The 23,187-nt window shown below is 28.1% G+C and overlaps 1 protein-coding gene across 4 annotated transcripts; it reads right to left on the bottom strand.

Moving 5' to 3' along the window:
• Positions 1-23,146, bottom strand: LOC119687430 (myb-like protein AA). Of its 4 annotated transcripts, XM_038101740.1 has the most exons (8): positions 22,719-23,120; positions 21,655-22,641; positions 21,311-21,472; positions 20,943-21,245; positions 13,689-15,229; positions 481-548; positions 226-359; positions 1-87 (listed from the first exon to the last, which is right to left on the bottom strand). In XM_038101740.1, the coding sequence occupies exons 2-7, from the start codon at positions 22,399-22,401 to the stop codon at positions 346-348; spliced, it is 2,835 nt and encodes a 944-aa protein (XP_037957668.1). In that variant the 5' UTR covers positions 22,402-22,641; positions 22,719-23,120; the 3' UTR covers positions 1-87; positions 226-345. The 4 variants fall into 4 exon arrangements, with proteins under 4 accessions (XP_037957668.1, XP_037957667.1, XP_037957666.1 ...); XM_038101741.1 differs by lacking the exons at positions 1-87; positions 226-359; positions 481-548 and adding an exon at positions 5,846-6,102 and having other exon boundaries at positions 13,689-14,437; positions 14,837-15,229; XM_038101739.1 differs by lacking the exons at positions 1-87; positions 226-359; positions 481-548 and adding an exon at positions 5,840-6,102 and having other exon boundaries at positions 23,098-23,146.
• Between the last annotated feature and the right edge of the window lie 41 nt (positions 23,147-23,187).

Below are 23,187 nucleotides of genomic sequence, written 5' to 3'. Positions count from 1 at the left end.
ATTCCAACGAGTTATCAGTCAACAGATCGAAGAAACATTAAGAATAGTACATAGTGTTAAATCCACGATGAATGTGTCTCGGTGTTTCTAAAATCCAATAAACGATCATCATTTTTAAATTTTAAATTATTTTCAATGCAATATTGGGGAAATCATATCCAATAAAGATAATACCGAAAACATATCCAGCATTTTATTAAAACATAATAAAAAATCAAAAATCACCTTTTAAAATCCTCAGAGACTTTTATTTTAGAAATTGAAAATATTGACAACTCGGCCATCATTTCCAGAAAGTAAAGAATTTCAGATAAGTCGCTGGAGAATACCAGTTCTTGTCTCATTTTAATTGGTCGTGCCTAGATGGTAAATAGATATGTCGATTTATTTTATAGAGTAATGAAACGGATAGAGTAAAAATTTCTTTGTCTGCTTTACAAAAGAAGACTTTTGGATATTATCATTAAAAATATGAATTACCTCTATGTTTTGGCTCATTCACTATTTCTCGATGTTTTCTTGAAAGTAAATGCTTCTTGTTTTGTTTCCTTAAATGTAGATTATAAAAATATATTAACTTTTTATTCAGAAAGATATAGCTTGTAAATATATATATATATATATATATATATATGTATATAGATTTCTGCAAACTGATTTATTTATAATCATTAAGTACATTATCTTTTAAAATAAATGAAATAATAATAAATGAATAATAGCTATATGTTGATTTTTGTATCATATGTACTTATAGATTGGCATAAATAATATATTTCTGATCGTACACCAATCATTATCACGGTCAGAGTAAAGGATATATTAAATGAATATCTTAAATATTTATCGATAAATATCGTTTTACTACTCTAGATATTACTTTCATTTACTTAATGTTTATAGATATATAGATGCGATATTAATTTTATTAAAATTATTAAATATCAATTCATTATTATTTATCAATTTTAATAAAATTGATAAAATTATTATCAATATAAATTATAATTAGATTTTTTTAGATAAAAAGATAAAAAGAGAGCAATAAAGATGTATATATGAATATATATAATATATCTATATAACTATTCATATATATAGATATATAAATCTAGTTTTTTTTTATCTCTATAAAATTTGTATATCTGTATATTTTATCCGATCAATTTATTCTATCAGTTGGTATCATATGTATACGAGGTATTTGCACATCTTTCTTTTTAAATATCGATCAAACCATGTCACGTGATTAGTGTTGATCACTGTATTACAAAAACTATTTCTAATGCGCATAAGGTCTTTGAGACATAAAGTCAATTGTGCTTAACAATTGCATCCATATACTTCGCTTACGCAGGATGGTTTATAGAAAATGTAACTGGTAAAGTCACACCAGTATGACTGGTAAGGTTCAGGAAATAAGTCCACTACCAAAAATTATAACACCAACTGCTTTAAATCATCATTGAATACTTTTATTCACAGACGGTACAAAATAATATATATAATCGAAAGGAAGACCATTAAGATCTATATTATTTAGCATAGTCAAGAACTGTAAGCAGATTAGACATTTTTTTAAAAACAGTTTTAATTATATATATTTATGTATTGCAGTTGGTTTATTTATTATATTTTTAAAAGCTTATTGTTATCCACATTAGGTGCAATAACTAAGTAAAATCAACAGCCTCGGTTTCTTATTAGATGTCATTACCGAAAACAAACTATATACATATACATTAAGACTGAAAAGTTTTCGGAAATTCTCATTTAAAATTCGCGCGCTGTATATTTTTCGATATTTTAAGTTTATGTAGTTTGGCAGCACTGTCCTTAATTACTATGCCAAAAATGAGCTCGATCTGTCAGACAGTTCGTTTACGGCAGCTGTTGAAACCAGTTCACCTCAGTAGTGCGTTGCGAAATGTCTTCGACGGTCGTACGACCGTCCTGGAAGGCTTTGTACCACTCATAAACTTGAGTTTTCGATAAAACTGATTCCCCATAAGCCTTTTGTAGCATTCGCAACGATTCTGCACACGAAATTTCGTTCGAAACACAAAATTTGATGCAAACTCTTTGTTCAATATTTTTTTCCATTGTTTTTTTCGCAACGCCCTACTGAGGTGAACTGGTTTCAACAGCTGCCGTAAACGAACTGTCTGACAGATCGCGCTCATTTTTGGCATAGTAATTAAGGACAGTGCTGCCAAACTACATAAACTTAAAATATCGAAAAATATACAGCGCGCGAATTTTAAATGAGAATTTCCGAAAACTTTTCGGTCTTAATGTATATATATTTATAATAAAGCATAAAAATTTTTTCGACGTGTTAAAAGCTAAAATGGATGAATATATATATTTTTTTTTATTATATTTAAATACAATATAACATTTAAAAAGGTATTTAAAAGTACTAGATATCAAGCGTCCGTGGTAAGCTACCAATCGCCCATGGTAAGCTACCAATCTGAGTTAAAAACCACCAGTAGTGAGCAACCAAGCGTTCGTAGTGAACTACAAAGCGTCTGTAGTGCGCTACCAAACGTTCGTGGTATCACAACGGGCCATTACTTGTGCTCAAGGGCGCTTTGGTCCATAAGGCAGTCACTTCAACTTAGCCGAACTAGCTACAAAGGCAATAAATATATTGTATTTATATAGTATAAGATGCACAATAGATCTCTTCTGGTCGCAGTGCATTCTAACCTCTAATAATAATAAAAAAAATATAGTATAATGATATATAATGTTAGTATATAAAGTTCATGTCCAATTTAAAGAATAATTTTTTACATAGTCCAATTGTTGAGTCGAACAAAAACATTAAGGTATCAACACATTCACGCTGAACGTCTAAAAGAAAAGTAAGCCTCATTGGCTTAGTACTAACATTGCAAGTACTTAACATTGGTCGATACTCTCTTACTAGGTTAGTGTTAACGCTTGTGAGAGAGCATTCCATAAGGCTTACATTCATTCCAAAAATGGAATGCATCTTAGCATTTCAAAAAAAACCTTTAAACAAAGGTAGATACCTTTAAACAAAGGTAGATAGCTGTCAGTAGTTCTCTTTATATTTCAAAAATAAACTTACATTTTTTTTTGTTTTTTGAAGTTCTAGATTAGTTTTTTGCTGTCTTTTGTAGGTCTTGTTTAGACTGCGGTGTAATCTACATTAGCTGCTCTTCTGAAAACAATTATCTAGATAATTTTTCCTGAAACGGTGCTGATTGTAAAATGAATGTAATTGGCAAAGCATATTTGTCTTAGTTGTTCCTTTTGCGCTTACGGGTAGTTATAGTCATAAATTGTTTTAACTTTCAATGCAAAATGAGATATTGACACTGACACGGGGACTTAAGTCTGCAAGCCATTATACAACATATCATATGAAAACGTCGCTTTACCACCGACATTACCACTTTATTTTACACACATATTCCACATTGGATCAGAATATGAACTAGTTCATTCTCTCGTTCGCAGTTTTGTTATAGTGTATCGTTGAGCAGATCATTGTTTCCTGAAGCGCAGCTATTATTTTCGGTAGTCTATTGTATGAAACCATTTTATGGGACATTTTAGGTGTTATTTTAGCGAAAAGCTCCCTTTCAAACTTGTTTTTAGTATGTTAATATAGTTAAAGGAATTATTGGGTATTCATATACTTGACCTCTACTATAAATAATATATCTCATATATAATATGACTACAACTGCAATAACGAATTCGTGCATTCGTTATATATATAAAATAGTCAGTGACAGCACTTTATTGCTGTCAAATTAGACTTTCGTTATATTAGACCTCTACTATAAATAATATATCTCATATAATAATATATCTACAATTGTGATATAGAATGTCTTTAACCCATGTACTAAATATTCACTAAAAAATGTGAACAATTTGTATTTCTGTAATTTTTTTTTGTAATTTTTATTTTAGTTTACAGGAGTTTAAGAAACAATTATATTTCAATAAAACTTAGTACACGTTTAATGATTAATTTCTGATTAGTTTACTTAACTATAGATCTTTTAAATTTATAATTCTATTTACACTTTAAATTTCATATATTTATGTATATTTTTTTAACTTATTTTGTGTATATATAGCAATTCAATAATAAAATATAAAACAAATTTCAGTAAAGTTTTCTCTTGCTTATATATGAACAATATTTAATAATAAATTTTTTTTTATAAATACAATTTATATATTAACCTATACAAAAAATAAGAACGCGTCACAGTGAGAGAGAGAGAGAGAGAAAGACAAAGGGAAAGAGAGTGAGAAGAGTTGGTCAGATGGGATCAACAACATGAATTTATAACAATTATTAGTCGAATATATTAAAATTAAATACAAAAAAGTTTTTCTTTATAATATGAACAACTTAAAGATATTTTACATTAAATATTTTGTAAATGAATTTAAAACAAAAAAACAATAATAATAATGTACAAACAATTTCACAAAGCTTGTTTTTACTAATAAAATATATAGTTCTTTCCTGCATATATGGTGCTATACCCATTTTTACAAATACATATTTATATATATACGTCTTATATTTTTGTATATCTGTATACACATTTATATATATATATTATATGTATATAATGTATTATATGTATGTATACCTATAAATATATATATATATATATATATACTATATATATATATAATATAAAATATATATGTATATAATATAAAATATATATATATATAATATAAAATATATATATATATAATATAAAATATATATATATATAATATATTAAAATTTTATATATAATAAATTTATATTATTACATATAAATATATTTTATGTATATATATAAATATAATACATATAAATATATATTTATATATATATTAATATGTATGCATATCTGCAATAATATATTTTTATGTAACGTAATAGATAAAAGTAAAATATTTTTTTTATTTGATTAGTTTCGTGTTTTTTTTTCTTTTTTTATTTCCATAACAATACATAAAAATATCTTAAACAGATTTTTATTTGGTTATATCGTTCGCTTATGCCTTCTTTTTATATATTCATACAGACAGACAGTTAATACTTATTTTAATTGAATGAAGGTCTTATAAATAATAAATGGCAATTGTCTTTATAGTTATTAATATTATATTTTCAAAATGTATACATCAAAAACTTGTATTAGTTATTCACAAAAATCATATCATATTATTATTTCACAATTTAAAGAAATTTTAATTGAAATTGCAATTTACGACGTTTTTAGCATTGCTAATTTAAATATTAAAATATTTTTAATTTTATTGTATGCAAGTGTTATGTACCAATATATATATATATACATATACATATATATATATATATATATATATATACAAACCGCTTTTGTTTGAGTGTGTTAATGCATATATTAAGATTATTATTATTACATATATATATATATACACATTATGCATTCGTAATAATAAGCCTTTGGATATTACGTGGGTATAATACATACATATGTCTGTTATATTTTAAAATGTAACTAAAATAGTTGCTCGGTACTTACATACTTACATATGCATGTCTTATTAATAATGTCAATATAACAATATATACTTTATATCCAATTTGTTTGATTGTTTGTTTCATTATGATTTTAAAATATCTGTTTCAAAATAGCATACATATTCATATTCATACTCGTGTTTTTTTCTTTGATTAAGAATTAATTTAAGTAGTAATAGTATATGCACATGTTTCTTTCTAATTTATTGAGAATAGACAATTTTTTCATTCTTAATATTCTAATAACAATATAATATTTTCTAAAAAATTTTTTTCTATCTTGCTGCTTATTTTTTGATATTACAAATTACAAATAAGTTTTGTCATCACATAAAGAAGGACCTAACTATAATTACATAAACATTCCATAGCTTATAATACCAATATATTGTTATTTATTATTATTATTATTTGTAATTAAATTAAGTGTTCCATTTATTCCATTTAATTTAGTAACGTAACTTAATTCTTTCTTCATTTGATTGGAATTATATTTCTTTTTATGCGATGAACTCTTAGGATATCTATACTTTTTCCTAAATAAACGGGATTAAACATGATTAAACAGAAAATTTAGCAAAAAAAAAAAAATAAATAAATAAAAATTTAATTACATTACATTTCATTTAATCTACAAATTCGATTTTAAATTAAAGTACATCCGACACTATTAGATCCATTATTCTATGAACAACTCTTAAAACAAAACAAAATATACATATACACGTACACGTACAAGAGAACTGCAACAAGTCATAATTTTAACACTCAGAGTATACTCATAAAAAACCCAATATAAATGCCTATAAATGTTTTTCTCATACACTACTTATATGAATTCGCATTCGCTACAGATATGATTCATAAGTATATTCATTAACGAATATCGGTGCTAATGAATCAGCTTCACGAGAATGCGCACACATTTCTAAGTAGAGTACCATAAATGACAAATGATTCATGAATCATAGCATATACTTAGGTGAGTATGAATATACTCATCGAAAATGAATGACTGGATGACTAGTAGCATTCGTAAAAATTTTGTGAGCGCTGTTGTTTGCTAAGCAAAAAATTTGCGTGTGTTTAGTTTGAAGTTTTTGGTGTGCGTTGTTGTTGTTAGCATTATATAGTATGTGTGCATTAAGTTAGAGGCTGTTTTAATAGCAAATTATTTGCACTGTAAGTAGGTAAGTTGGAGTGGCGGTCTTTTGTACCAAGAAAGCCCACTTGAGCTCAAATTATGGCCCATTGTGGTATCACAGGAATAACGCTGGTTCGTACATAGACAAGGTGATCAGTATTTGACCAACGCCGAAAAAGATAGCGACTCCCCCATTAGGTGAAAGTAAAACAACCTGACAGTTCTATGAATCTGGCTAGTTCCCTAATGTTGCAGGACGACAGGTCATTCAGATCGACCAGGAGATGGGCCCAAGATTTTTGCATCACTTTTATGTTGAATGTCGGTAATTATGAGTATCAGTGAGTATGAGTGCTGTCAGCTGTGTGTATAAATCAGATGGAGTCGAATATATGTAAAAGAAAGAATGCGTATAAATAAAACAGAGCCAATGATTCGAGTGTTGAGTACTCATTGCAGTTCTCTGATATGTACCTACATACATACTCATATAAATATATATACATGTATCTACGTACATACAAACATATACAACGTAAACATTCAAATTTAATTACATTTAAATGTGCATGCATACCCACATAAATATGTATAATTATTTTATGCAGACATAAATATTATAATAAAAATATGTTTACTACAAATATTCATATATATATATATACCTATATATATAAATTTTATGCATATATTCGCATTTATATACGAATTTTTTATTTTTAATGTATGTCCAATAGTGCAATATAGCGGCAAACAAATAACTTAATGATGCATTCACCTCCAATAAACCATAAAAGTATAAAAGTTTATATATGGTTTCACAATGTGAGCTGATTAGCAAAGAATCCGAATAGCATAGAACGGTTTCAGAAGCAGCCAGGGCTAAGTCCCAGAGTCACTCATGAACTGTAATGAGAACCGCTCAACACTCCTAACAGACAAATCCTCCTAACTATACGAACAGATCTTCTCGGGCGACAATAACAACAACAAAAGCATAAAACAAATGGCAATTGGTAGCATTGAAAATATTAAAAACAAAAAAAAAATAGATTCTATTCCAGAAACGGTCGAATCTACTTCCTAGAGCCAGTCATTTATATTGTATCTATACAACCACGCGGAGTTCAACACTACCAAAAGTACTTGGTTGGATCTACGCCCAAGAGCCAGTCATTTATTATATATTCAGACAACCACGCAGAGCTCAACATTACCAAAAGGACGTGATTAGGTGTTCGTCCTAGTGTCAGTCATTTAATATCTATCAAGACAACACGCGGAGCTCAACACTACCAAAAGAGTTATGGTAAGGCAATATTAGATACTGAATGTATAAATGACTGTATACACATAAATGTATACACGTATGAATCTCACACTGTAATATCTGAAAAAGGGAGCCGCAAACATCAAAGCCCAAAGTAGATACTTTTTAGTAACAACAAAACTAAATGCAAAATCAATGAATCAGTCGAAAATATACATTTTTTTGATAATAAAAATATTACAAAAATTTAATATATCATTTGACGAAGAAGTAAAATTAATGATGTGTAATTGTTTTGGAACTAAGATGTTTGGTAGAGTATTTTTATTTTGTTCACGTTTAAAGCCCGGTACGCACGAGCGACTCAAAGCGCTCGCTGACCTAGGTATGAAGTTTGAGTGGTGAAAAAAGTATGCAACTTGACTCTCTTTGATGTGCACTACTTAAAATAATCTAAAAGTCTGTGAAAATGAGGTACATGGTCCTCATGTATCTCACAATCACAAAAGTTAAACGGATGGAACTTAACATAACTGTTGGATGCTATTACGATTACTCTTTTTGGTTGTCATCGGCACGGGAAATAAAGTATTTGACAATCGCTCAAGAGCTATGACATCGTGCGTTTTTCGCCAAGATTAAGATAGTTAATATTTGATTGATTTAAAAAAAACAATAATTAATTATTCTTAAGTCCTTACTATACAGAGAGGCATAGTCACGTCAATGTTTTAGTTGTTGTTTTTAATGCAAATTATAAAATAAGAATGATTTAAATTTGGTCACGGTGACAAGATTTTCTGTGCCTCGTCACATTGGTATAAACAGTACTGCTTCGTAATAGATGTTAGCATTTTAAATATTTGTATTTTTTTGTGAATGTGTAAACACATATCCACACAGAAAAAATCACCTTTTAGATTTAGGCACGAAAAAAATGTACCAAAATAGTATAAAGACAGGAAATTGAGAATTGTGATACAACCATCTGCCTTCTAGTCATGACCAAAAAGAGCATGAAATTGCCGTGATGACGTGATATTCGTCATATGACTATATGTCATATGTCTGTATAATATAATTTCTCATAATGTCCTGCCTTTAATATGAGAAAAGAAGAAATTATGCAAAATAGCGACTGCTTATTCTCAAAAATTAATTTAAAAAAAAACTAAAACTCTGTATCATTGTAATTAGATTGCTAATTCTGATCGTACTGATATAATATTGAAATCAATATCTTTTAAAAAGGAGAGTTAGTTCTAAAGAACCTTTAACGTGTCAAAAGGTATAACACTAGAGATAAACTTAATCAATCGGTTAATAATATCACGACAATTCACCACAATGCTCCGTGTAGAATAAATCTACGAAACACTACACGCAACACTAAACGTTGTTGGTGAATCAATTTTGCAGTGGTGGTCTACGCAAACGCATTGTAAAAAATGTATATAACAAAAAAGTGGTGAAGCAAGTAAGTGAAAAAATAATTAAGGTAAAAAAAAAATAAATTACTAACTAAAGAATTTATTAATCAATATAAAATTATATCATATTTAAAATAGTGTAAAAAAAATTTTCACAAAAACAAACAATTTTTCTTCAATTAATTTAAATAATAATGTGTAGTGTACAAAGAAAATATTATTTAACATACATATTTATACACTATATATAAGTTTTAATATTCATATAAAATATTTGAAATCGCATCTTCGTAACATATTTTTACAAAATAAATCTAAAACATGTATTTATCATACATTAAATAGAAAATATAATATATTACATAGCAATCATACAATTATGTACTTAATAATATATATATATATATATATATATATATTATACCATTAATTTGAAAAATTTCTAGTAAATTAGATATTTTTTTTTTCTAAAAATCAAAAAAAAAAGTAAGCTATTTGCTTGGACAAAGCTTTAATAATCTTCACTACAGATAGTTATATTACAAGTCAATTATCTAATATTAACCTACAAAATGTTTTAAGCTTTATATTGAAATTTGTTTTTTTTTCGTTTTTTTTTTTGTTTGATGATTTGAAGTCCAATTCACATACATATTTGAAATTATAAACGCATTTTCGGCAGTTAGTTTGAAAGGGGGCTTTATAATATAGTCAACCAATTTCTGTTCATTTATTGACTAAAGCTGCCTTGTCTCACAATTAGTCCATGCACAGTTTGATTCGATTAACTCGAAAACTGAGAGACTAGTTTCCATATTTATAGACAGACGTAGTACCAGAGATGTTAGCTGACTAAATCTTACACTGACTAGGCTTACAATGCTCAAAAACAAAAAAGATTTATATATATAAATAAACAAATATAAAAAAATAAAAATAAATAAATGAATATATAATCCTATATATATAATATATATAATTATATATATAATATATAATCATATATATAATATGTAATCATATATATAATATATAATCATATATATAATATATAATTATATATATAATATATAATCATATATATAATATATAATTATTTGTCAAAAGTAACACGGCTTATATTAGTTTTGATAAATGTATATTGATATGAAAAGAGTGTAATAGAAAGTATACAAAATAATACTAATATCAGTGTGTAGCGCTCGCACAACCTTACTCGTCGACGTTCGCAACCAGACTGCCACTCTTTATTTTTGACATATATATATAATATATAATCATATATATAATATATAATCATATATTTAATATATAATCATATATATAAAATAAATAAATGTAGAAACAAATAAAAATAAATAAATATATAAGCAAATAAAATTAAATAAATATAAAAGCAAATAAAAATAAATAAATACACAAATAAAAATTAAAATAAGAATATAAAAATAAATAAATAAACATATAATTTATGTTTTTATTATGTAAACTTAAATAATTTATTGTTTTAATGTCTAAAAAAAGTGTATGTGTTTTGTACACGGTATTGATATATTTTTATATTATATTAGAATCTTTCGAATATAGACTATATCAGCAAATAACTATTTTTTTGACCTATTTAAAAAGTTGTGTAATGGTTCATATTTTTTAATTTTTTTCTTATTTAAAATTTAATTTTGCCGGGTTTAAGGGCGGTTACTTAACACTCAAATTGTTATTAAGTAATACTTACTAAATTTTTTTTTCTTTAATATATTAAAAAAATTAACAAAAACTTAGTGAGTATTACGCATTAATAATTTAATACGTTTTTTTTTTAACTATTACTGGGCTTAGATCGTTAATATAACACATAAAAAATAAAAATGTTTTTTTTAATAAAAATTACGCTTATAAATTTGTGTTAAATATTTAATTGTATATTAATTTTTATAAAAAATTACGTGTATTACAGATATTTCGGTATACTTCGTCAACCATCTTCAGTGTACAATAATAAACAAAAAGAAATTACGTATTTAAATATATGTAAACATAAATCCAAAATAAAAAAAACCAAAAAAGACAAACACTTTGGTGTCTCTTTCAATACTTCACATTTTTAAGATTTAATTTTATTAACTCAAAAGCAAAACATAAATTCAGAAATTACAATTAATTAAAATTAAATGTATTAAAAACAAAATTAAAATTAAATGTATTAAAGACAAAATTAAAATTAAAGTTAAAATTAAAAATAAATGAACAAATAATGGAAGCGAAAATTTTATTATAAAATTTATTAATTATATATTAAATATTTTTCCTATGGTCGATCAGAGACCTGTAGCTTTATGCAAGACCCTCTGAGTCTTTTTAATAATTTAAGTGTTAAATAACCAATTTAAGTACAGTTAAATTAAATTTTAGTAAAATATATTTCGAAATAAAAACTAATTTTTTTTTATTTTCATAAAAATATAATTAATAATAGATATAATTGACCAATTAGACCGTGTACAAAATATGCAAATAAAATATATATATATTATAAATATATATGAATTTTTAAATATCCGCCATATCTCACTTTCCACATTATGTGATGAGAACTATAAATATTATGTACTTCAAATATTTTTGGAGGAGTTCGAAATTCTAACATATTGATGTTCGAAAATGCTCTAACACCATATATGGTACTAGAAGATTCGTTGTTATACGTATTTGTGTGAAACAAAGCGAAAAGAGAATAAAACATAAACCTGCGTCTACACTGGCTAGACTGGTCTACACTAGTTATATGTATGTATCTATATATTTCCTGTAAAATTTAGGCACAACAAAAAATTGCAAAAGTAATAGCAAGAACATGAAATTGACAAACTGATGTGATATTCTGTATAATATGCATTTTAGTCATAGCCCGAAAGAGCCAATTTTCTTTTGTTCGAAAGAACAAGATTTTTTTTCCCCCAGATAAACTTCGAAATTAAATACGTATACGTTCGAACATAAAAATTTTAGTCAATATAGACGCCGAGTAAACTAGACTTACTGTTTATGTAGCTCAAATATATTCCGAGGATTTTTGATTATTTTAAGTTCGAATTCGAGTATACTCGAACTGTTCAAGCACCATTGTGCTCCTCAAATTCTTGATAAAGAGAAAGCAAATGAATGAAAATGAAATTAAATTAAATCAACTACTAAAGGTATACATTTCAAGAAAAAAAAAACATTGAAATAAAACACAAAAATAATTAATAACAATACACGAAAAAGAAAACAAAAAAAAACATAAAAAAATATAAACAAAAATATAAAAAAATATAAAAAAATAAAAAAAAATAAAAAAAAATAAAAAAAAATAAAAAATAAATAAAAAAAAATAAAAAATAAATAAAAAAAAATAAAAAATAAATAAAAAAAAATAAAAAATAAATAAAAAAAAATTAAAATAAAAAATAAAAAAAAAACAAAAAAAATATAAAAAATTACAAAAATTACAAAAATATAAATTTATTAATAACAATACACCAAAAAGAAAACTAAAAAAATTAAAGATGTAGTTCATTCTTTTAGGCAAAATTCGTTGATTTTTTTTGCCATATTGCACTTGACGTCGTTTCCGCGATTTCAAATAAAAGTTAACAAAATAAAATGCAATCTTACAATAGTATAAAAAAATTGCAATAAGAACTTTATTACAATATCCGATTTTTTTAATATATAACAAGTACATACATATAGGAGAGTTGTTACTGCAGCCCGCTTTGGATTGTCACCAATCCTTGGACGGGCTATCAAAAATAACAATATATGTATTGACCGCTTGCATGTTTTACGTCTTTATGGTAGTTATTATTTATTTTGTTTAGTTATTATATTTAAGTTATATTTATGATTAAGTTTTTACAATTTCTTATATTTTTGAATATTGTAACTTACATTAGAAGAGGCGTGAAATTTGATTTCCGCTTATTTATCAATCAATTTATTTTCATTTTTATTGCCTACTATTATTAATTAAATCTCTAATATTAAATCTCTTTCTTTTTCGTGTATAATTGTTCATTCAAAGTTGCAAGCTACAACGCATACACACAATCTTTGCACCTAAGAACATATATCAATCTCATCGGAATTTTATAATTCACCAGTCTACCTTAACAATATCGTTACTTGATCATTAAATTATATTAATCCGTAAACTACAATTTAAATACTAACACTTAAGTTTAATAATCTATTATCTTTGTTGTTTCATATGCCACTTTTTAAAACTATGCTTACTTTGTGTTAATTCCTGCCGTCGTTGCTGACTGCTGCGTTTGTTGTTGATTAAGTGATGTTGTCGATGTGGAAGTGGAAACTGTAGCAGTAGGTATTGATTCCATTGCGTGTTGTTTTTGATGATGTGTGAGCTGTAATGTATCAGACGCAACGTCACGGCTATTGCTGCCGCTTGCACCACCTATAGTTGATGTTGATGCGTTGGCAGTTGTTGTAGGTGAGACGTTCGAGGTGGATACGGATATTGAATAGTCCAGCTTATAATTAGCACTTCGCGTAACATCGTCCATGGATGCTTCTTGGCAGTCGCGACCATTGTGAGTTTGTGAGCCGCAATTGTAGCACGATACAGGCTTATTAATTCCTATTGTAAGAGCAGTATAGGGCGAAGGAGCCAACATTGCTGTATTAGTGCCGGTCGGTTGTAATGTTGGTGGAGGTGGTTGTTGTTGCGGCTGTAATTGGGGCGGTGTATTTGTTGAAACGGAACCTGGATTCGCGGGACGTAATGCCACTGTCGGTGCGCCCGGTGGACCTCCACTTGAGAGAAATGTAATGCCAGTGGGATGGTAGGCTGGGTACAACAATTCACCGTTGGGTATTTGAAAGCTCGGTAAACGGAAAGTACCATGTGGTGCCATACCTGGATTATGTGTAATGAGCGGTGGACGACCTGATATATGTTGTGCTGCTACAGCCGCAGCCGCTGCATGATAAGGATACGAAGCGTTAAATTGCTGTTGATGCGACTGTAATATAATACCAGAATTAGTTGTTATGGCATTACCTATAATGCCACCACCAACTGCTGATGGCGAACTAATCAATACAGCATTTGCGACCATGTTATTATTACTTGATGGCGGGTTGGTACTTGAAGGGACAATACTGGCACCAGCTGCATTATTATTATTTGTTAACGAGCTTTGCATGACATTTGCAGAACTGCTATTACCTCCTGGTCCTAATATAATATCTGAACCAAATATAGATTGCGACTGCTGTTGCTGTTGGTGGGTATGTGTAATCGCATTCGTTGGTGCATAGATAACTGTTGTGCCAGTACTGCTACCAACACCGCTAGCCGGCAATATTTTGTCCGGTCGACCATTATGCCGCGAAAGTGTTAATTGTTTTGGAAAATTTACCTGTTGCTGATGATGCTTCTGCTGGGGTTGTTGTTGTTGCTGTTGCTGTTGTTGTTGTTGATCAGGGCGGTTGGTTTGATTCGACATAAGAGTTGGAGTAATTGGTGGCGAAACTTCACCCGACGAACCAATTGAACTTCCAGAATCGCTTCCTCCGCTTTTTCCTAAAACATTTTCTTCTAGAACAGTAGTTTCAGAAATCGCCATATTTTGTATGGCATATGGCAAAGCGTAATTTCCCGATGATATTGCGTGGAAATGTTGATTAGTGGGCGGTTGTGGATGAGGTGCAATAAAGTTACCAGCCTTAAGTCTTGGATGATGTGCAGCCCTAGTAAATCCGTTTCTTATTAGATTCTGCAATTGGTTTCCAGAATTGTCACTATTTACACCCTGCAAATATAATATATTGAATATAGTATGCAAAAGTATAAGACAAACATAAAAAAATAAAAATAAAAGTTGTTCTAGATAAATAAACAAAAAATTTAGGAATAACTAATGCCACACACTTCATAAAAATCAATACTCAAGCAACGATAATGTATTTTTAAATTTTCTGTACGACAATTTCAGATTTTAGGAATAAAACGAAAAACGTTTTGGGATCTGTAAGAACACAATTTTTTTCATTTTAACATCTACTTAACCATTGAGAGATCTTATTTTACTCAAGCTCAAGAACTTCACTTAGCTAGCACAAGTGAAATAAGAACTCTTAATCTAATGAAAACAAACGACAGCTGTAGGTTGCTGTAGTAGTAACCCATTGAAACCTTAAAACCAAGTATATATAAGGATGACAATTCTTAAGTAAATGGAATAAGAGGAATTTGGATAAAGATAATAAATAGAGAATTAGTGAGAATGATTGAACGTAGCTGAGATTAGCGTGAAGCAACTTTATCAGATGAAAATTGAAACTAGCATGGGTCCATGTGGAGAAACTTTTACACCCGTACAGCTTTAGGTAGTTGGTGTTGTGGTGAAGAGTTTTTCTATTTTTAAAAACAGAGACTAAATTTTACAATTAAAAAAATATTTTCTTCAAAATATCTTAGTCATTCAAAATTTTTAGGTTAACATCTACCTAAGTTTATTTAAAAAAAAAGGTTTTTAAAATAGTGTCGATATGTTACACAAGAGAGTTCCAATTTGTTCGGAAACAAATAATTTTCATTCGGAAAGTGATGTATTTTTTTAAAAAATGCAACCTAAAATATTTTGAGTCCAACAACTTTATATAGAAAACTAACATTTTCACCGATTCAAAAAATTCGAGATAAAAAATATTATTTTAAAAGGAAAGCAAAGAATATTAGAAGATAATGAAGTTATTTTAAATAATAAAATAAATGAGTTTCTTTTGAATAGAAAAATATTGTAATAGGTAGTAAGTCACGAACGCTTCACAATTGATACTGCCAAAGACATTTAGATACTCATTACCTGTACAATTACTACTTTTTGCAAATATCTGTGACATAGGAATAAACGGAGTACTAGCTCCCAACGGAGCGGAGCACTGCGACCTTGATTGATCTTTTGTGCTGCATATCTATGACATACTTGGAATATGTTTTTTAATTTCATTAAAAACTAATACGTTAAGTTAACAAAAAAAAATTTGGGTGTTGTCAGATCAATCGATCAGAATATTATTTTCTTTGAACAAAAATATCCAGTTAAATTCATTCAAGTGAATCTTTCCTATATAACACATGAACGACAAATAGACTCCAAATTAACTAGAACTGTTTGCGATAATCATAATAATAAAAATGTCGATAATGATAATATTTTTGGTATAACTTATAAAGATATTTTACCATTTTCTCGTCAGCTGCATATTTGTTGAAAGATACAAATATACTATCGCAATAGGAGGCTAGCGTCCCTGGGCAAGAACCATTCTAGGAAGTAAAATATACGATTTCAAATTTACTGCATTCTTGGGTACTGACACAAGACCTTTATTTTACATCACGGCAAAAAAAAAGCAACATAAAATCAGAACTATCTAATAATAATGGAAATACTATAGATATTACTTAAATTGAACTGTACCTTGAAATACATTTCATGGCCGGAGATTAAAATATCTATTTTCGGAATGATAAAAATAGTAAACACATTTTTAAATCGACTTTAAGGTAAAATCCTTAAGGATACTAAAATTACTTGATCATAGTATCACGTATGATATATCACCAAAAATTTTTGTGATAAATGTTGAACATCTAGTTTGAAGAATTTGACCACTATTACACTGACAAGAGGGTACGACAGAAATCGTAATATATAATTGTGATTATTGGTTTTATTAGTGGAATGTTAGTACATACTATGCGATGAAAATATCAAATCTTTCCAGTCAAGATGTCTTCTTTTTGCAAATCACTAACGATAGGTTTGACTTAGCATTGTCATAATGCAAGACAAACTCTCAACTTGAATTAATTTTTATCTAATATCTCGCTTTAATCGCAAGCAAACAGTAGTAATGTATAATGGAAGATGATACTCTCACAATCCCAACATACACAAAGCATTAATTACATGTCTGCAACTTACCATAATACTATTTTAATTAAGTAAATTTTTGTATAACATTATGGTATATCGATTTCAATATCTTCTACCAGCATTTCGAAGATGGAAGATCGGTATATCACAACTCTTAAATCATTTTATGACAAACATCAGACGAGCAAGTAGTTTTATAGAATTTTGTTATTGATTAACAATTCTTAGCAATGGTGTAACTTCTACGCTACTAGCCTTTCATAATTTTAACCATTATTTCTTGTTCTTATTGTCAAAATCCCTTCTCAAAATCTTAAAAAGAGACACGCTTTTTGAGTACCTTTTAGCGGCAGGGTTGATTTTTATGTTGAGAAACTCTTTTCTGGGAACCATTTCATCCAATGACAATAAATATTTAGTTTATTTTGCCATACCAATATATTTTTTTTTGGTTATATATAACGCCAAATGATTATAGTTAATGCAGGGCATTATGGGTTTTTTGGGTCAGCAATTAAATAGCTTTGAAATGTGATAATTCTAGTTTTAGCATGGCGACACAACACAGGATACTGAGTGCGATCAAGCAGGTTCCTAAATCCACTCAACTTTTTAGATGACCAAGTGACGCTCGCCATTTTCAACACAGATTTCCACACACAATAACGTATGCGATGGTGTGATCATACAATTTCTATGAGAGGATTATTTTTTATGTGGATGTTACATACCCAAATAAACCAGATGCACTGGTCGTCTTGTTTTATTACCAATGAAATTGACTTTTATTTATAGCACATTTAAACCTTAATGGCACATAATTGGCAGTGTCACGATTTCAATGTGTTCTATTTCACTTCAAAAATCAAATCATTAATTAAAACTCTTTGTAATCCATGTCTTGTAGATGAAAATAAATATATCTGTGATCTAATATTTTGTTTAATTTGATCTCAGCAGACAACTATTAATATTAAGTTTATTTGCGACAAATTAGTTAGTTAATTTACTAACTAATTTTTATTCAAATACAGTTATAAGTTTACTTTCTTTATTATTTATTATTGATTGTTTATACTTGATTGTATTTGTTAATTTGAAATAATCATAACTAATATTTATTAGGACTTATACAAATCACTATAAATTCTCTCTGACCCTAACTAAACCATTTTATAAGAACATTATTTTAATTAAATAACATAAGTAGTGTATAGGAATATATAGGAGAAAATCAAAAACTTTTACAACTATTGATATGTGCCAGACACGATAGTATGCAATAAATATTTTTCAATTAATTTTGAACATATAGGGAGGAAACCTATAGAATATTAAAAAAGCTATTCGTCCCTTAAAGCTAATCATTTATTATTCATAAATATTGCATACCTTATGGCATCAATTCAATAGTTATTAAAGTGTTTAAATGAAAATTGAAGTAGAAAAATATATTAATTCACATACATAGTATCAGAAAGTCATACCTGAATGGAGCAGAAGCTACGCAATTTATAGGTGTTATAACGTTTCATTGATGAACAGTACTGTAAAAGGCATAAGGAGAATTTGTCGATACATAACATTAAATTTTGATTAAAACATAATCTCTTAAGGACAAAAAAGTTGCCATTCAAATTCAAATAAATCAATTATTTTTAAAACAAACCATATATAACGTGTCAAATATTCAGCTTTTAAAACAAGAAATAAATGAACAACTTAAAACTTACTAACTGAATACAAAATTAAACTTAAACTTAAATTAAATTGAAATAAACTTATATTTTTTATGTATTTGCGTTTGTCAACTGCTTTAGATTCAACTAAAAATGATTAAAATTATGACCATCACAATATATTATATATATTCTGTATATATTCTTTAATTGGTGTTATGTCTCATAAGTGAATTTGAACTTATACTGTCCCTTTTCCGGACATATAATAAAGAAATTAACACATTTTATTTATAATTATAACAGAATTGAATTCTTAACAAATGAGTTTTATGATACTATTATGAATATATCATATTATTATATGATAGTATATATAATCACAAGACTTCTCTTAATATTAAAAATATATGAACGAAAACTACAATTACAACGGTCGACTATCTATTATCCATTTATGATAAGTAGGACTCTACCCACCATCACCTATCTATATCCTGACACATGTATATGTCTTTGTAATTCCTTTCGTATTATCTACTTTATAGATCCTTGCGGACTACAACAACAAAAACAATTAGGGTCTGAAAATATACAACCCCGACATTATAAACATGAAACCTTTTCAACATTTTGAAATGTTTTGACAAATCCGATTGTTTTTTTATTTATTAAGACTGTTTTCTAAAATTGTAGTTTTTATGTGAACTTATTGTCTGTATTTCCAACGAACACATATGTTTAGTAAAGGAAATATAGTAAGTATTGGCATATAATATCACAATATGTTTTTATTCATATAAGTACTAGAAAATGATACATATATTCAGTTATCAGCTATTGTACCCATTGGACATGTGGTTTTAGATATCTTTGAAAAAAATACAAAAAACATTTGTAAAGTACAAAGTACAGAGAAAAACATATGCCATAATATCAGAGAACCAGTTGAAAGTGCGTCACTATACGAAAGTATTATATTTTTAACGATCGCGTATGGTTTATATATACTTTTTAACTAGATTCGTTAAATTGAAATAGATTTTTAAAGAAATCAACTCGCCATATTTATGTAAAATGCTTGTATAAATACATAGCAATTATTAAAAGTAGCATAACAATTAATTTAGTTGAGATTTAGACTGAAGTTGTATAAATTTTCAAAATCCGAGTTTATGTCAATAAAAGTTTATATACACTTAAATAGTAATTTTTAAAGATACTAACAAATTCAGAAGAACTTGCTTTTATATATATGAATCTCATTCCACAATTAATTCCAACATTGCATATCTTACTATTGATGATTCAAATCAAGGAATTGAAAAGATAACAATCATAAAACACATTTTCTCTCAGAATACATATATATATATATACTTTCGATATTCTTGGAATTAAATCCAAGTGGTTTTTTAAGTGTTATATAGATAATTTTGGAATTACAAACTATTTTATTCTGTTAATAAATGAAATATTATGTTACAATTATACAAATGTAAATTATTATAATATTATAATAAGAAATATAATTGTTTAATATTCCTCCACAGACCCAAGTTTATCCTTTATATGACACACGAACTGTCTTATTCTTTAAAACAAATCTAATTAAACTGTTATATATATGTAATCTGCAATTTTATTTCAAATTATATTTTATTTTATTATTGAACTTCTTTGAAGCAAATGAAGTATTTTCCTACTACTAGACTAATATTAAAACGGCTGCATCGTACTGCCCAGGTCAGTTATAAACTAATAATCCGTTTATAAAATAAATTTCTTTAAACGTTTTGTCAAATCAAATATAAAAATAATATTTTAATTCACAGTCAATTATGTGTAAATAAAATATAAAATTAAATTTTTGAATTTCGAAAATTTTGTTAATAACTTACATCGTCAATGTGTTTCATATTTTGAGGCAAGATAATATCACTTGACATCATTTGCTGATGTTGCTGCTGCTGTTGCTGCTGCTGTTGTTGATTAATAGGCGGTGGAGTGGTCTCGGACGAAGGACGACGGACGTTTTTCATTGAATTATTCATTCTTTGCTGCATATTTCTCACTTGTTGCTGTTGTGTTTGCATGCCTTGCTGCATAATATTTGTATTTGGCGTACGATTAGGGCTTGTAGTACGACTACTTGACGGTGATGATTGTTGACTTAACAGTGGTGAGGATGATTGTGGCGGATGCTATAAAATAATTTTAATTTATATCTATTTAATTGGAAACACTAAATGTGTTAGTCTATATGAACCTCAATTGTTGCAGCTGGTGGTGGATATGGCCGGTAAGTCCAAGCTGCATTTGGATGTGATATAATTGTTGGTTCTGCTGGAATGGAGATATTTGATGCAATCATATGAGGTATTCCATCAACTGTGATCTGATGTTGCATATTCCCATCGCTTGGGATTGTCTTTAATTGAAATATTCAAAATATTAATACAAAATAATAAACAGATAGATATTGAAGAAAATATGATGTACTCGTACAACGTATGATATACGAGTTACTTTTTCCAAATTTTTTTGTAATCTTTGCAATTGCAATTCGTTTTAAACGAAAAATAATATTGTGTATAAATAATTAATTCTAACCTTTGTCAAATGAGCTTGGGGGAAATTCATAGGAATAGTGCCCTGTGGCAGCACTTGTATTGGTGGTGGCGCAGTCAACAATTGTGGATGTTGGCCACTTATATGCATAGCATGTAATGCATGTTGTTGTAACATTTCCTGGTGAGTTGGTGGTAAATGTTGTCGCATGTCTGGCTGATGCGGACCATGAGAAACCGAATGTTCGATATGCGCTTGTTGTTGTTGTTGCTGTGCATTCATTGTTGGCATTGGATCAGCAACTAATTTATTTTCTTTGATGCGTTCAAAAATCTCAATACATCTCATATGCTGTTCAAATGAGAATACTGGATGATTCGCCGCCATCATGTATACAAGCAGTAATTCTTGCAAGGTGTCTAAGTCAGTCATACCAAGGAAATCGCGCTCGCCCCATGAATCCAATGTACGAAATATATCAGCTACACATGAACGATTAAAAGCACGCATTAATGCTAAGTATAAGGCCATCATACGACGTATTTTCCTATCAGTGGGTTCACCCTTTTGGCAAGCAATCATATCAGATGCCAAGTCAGTAGGATTGTTTACTCGTAACTCCATGCCACGCAACTCTTGGGAGTCTCGACGACCTAATTCCTCCAAACATGTGCCCAAAAAGCGCAACTCAAATGGTAAACACATGTTGAGCAGAGTGCACATTGTATCGATCCTCTTATAACTCTCAAGTTCCTTAAACCATAAAATGAAGTCCTTTTTATTAATCATATCCGTCGTCACATCGACTTGTAAGAATCCGAGGAAGAATATGTGCCGTGACACTAATTTTTAAATAAAAACTTTTGTTTTATATTATATTGTTATGTAGCATTACTGCCGGACAATGCGGCTTTCAAATATGATTTTATTTTCCTTTTGCTTTTTAATTTGGACGTTAGAATTTTATTCTGTAGTAAACATGGGTGGTAATTGTTTTGTTAACCTCGTTGCAATCAAAAGAATTAAAATCTGTACAAAAAAATAAAAACAATATTTTTATTCTTAACTTTTTATTATAAGACAATAAATCAAAAGAATTAACTTACGGTGGCCGGAGCATTCCGCACCACATTGACACTTTTTTTTAACAAATATTACTAAACAACACTCGTCACTAGTTCGTTTCACGAATATGCTCGTTCCGTCTTCTTCTTTCTGACGACTTTGCGCTTGTTCTTTATATTTTACCTTCCACTTCTTGTCATTTATACTTCAATCTATTCTTATTTTTTCGCAATTTCTTTACTTGGTATGCGTATAAATTCCCACTTCTTTTAATTACATCAAAATACTTTAGATTTATAATTAAATAGCAAATTCACAATATTCCCTTTAACAATTAACACGAAAACACTAAACTGTATTATTAATAATTATTTATCTTATAAAAACTCTGCAAATTCAAAGATTAGAGTAAAAACTCACATTAATGCTCGACAGAAAGTTAGGAAAATATTTCAGTGTGCCCAACAGCATTTTCTGTGCAGTTACACAAAAAATTACCAGAGTTTCTGC

This window comes from Teleopsis dalmanni, chromosome X (assembly GCF_002237135.1).
Source record: "Teleopsis dalmanni isolate 2A chromosome X, ASM223713v2, whole genome shotgun sequence".
NCBI lineage: Eukaryota > Metazoa > Arthropoda > Insecta > Diptera > Diopsidae > Teleopsis > Teleopsis dalmanni.
Note: the sequence above shows the minus strand (reverse complement) of the source record. Positions and strands in the feature narration are given on the sequence as shown.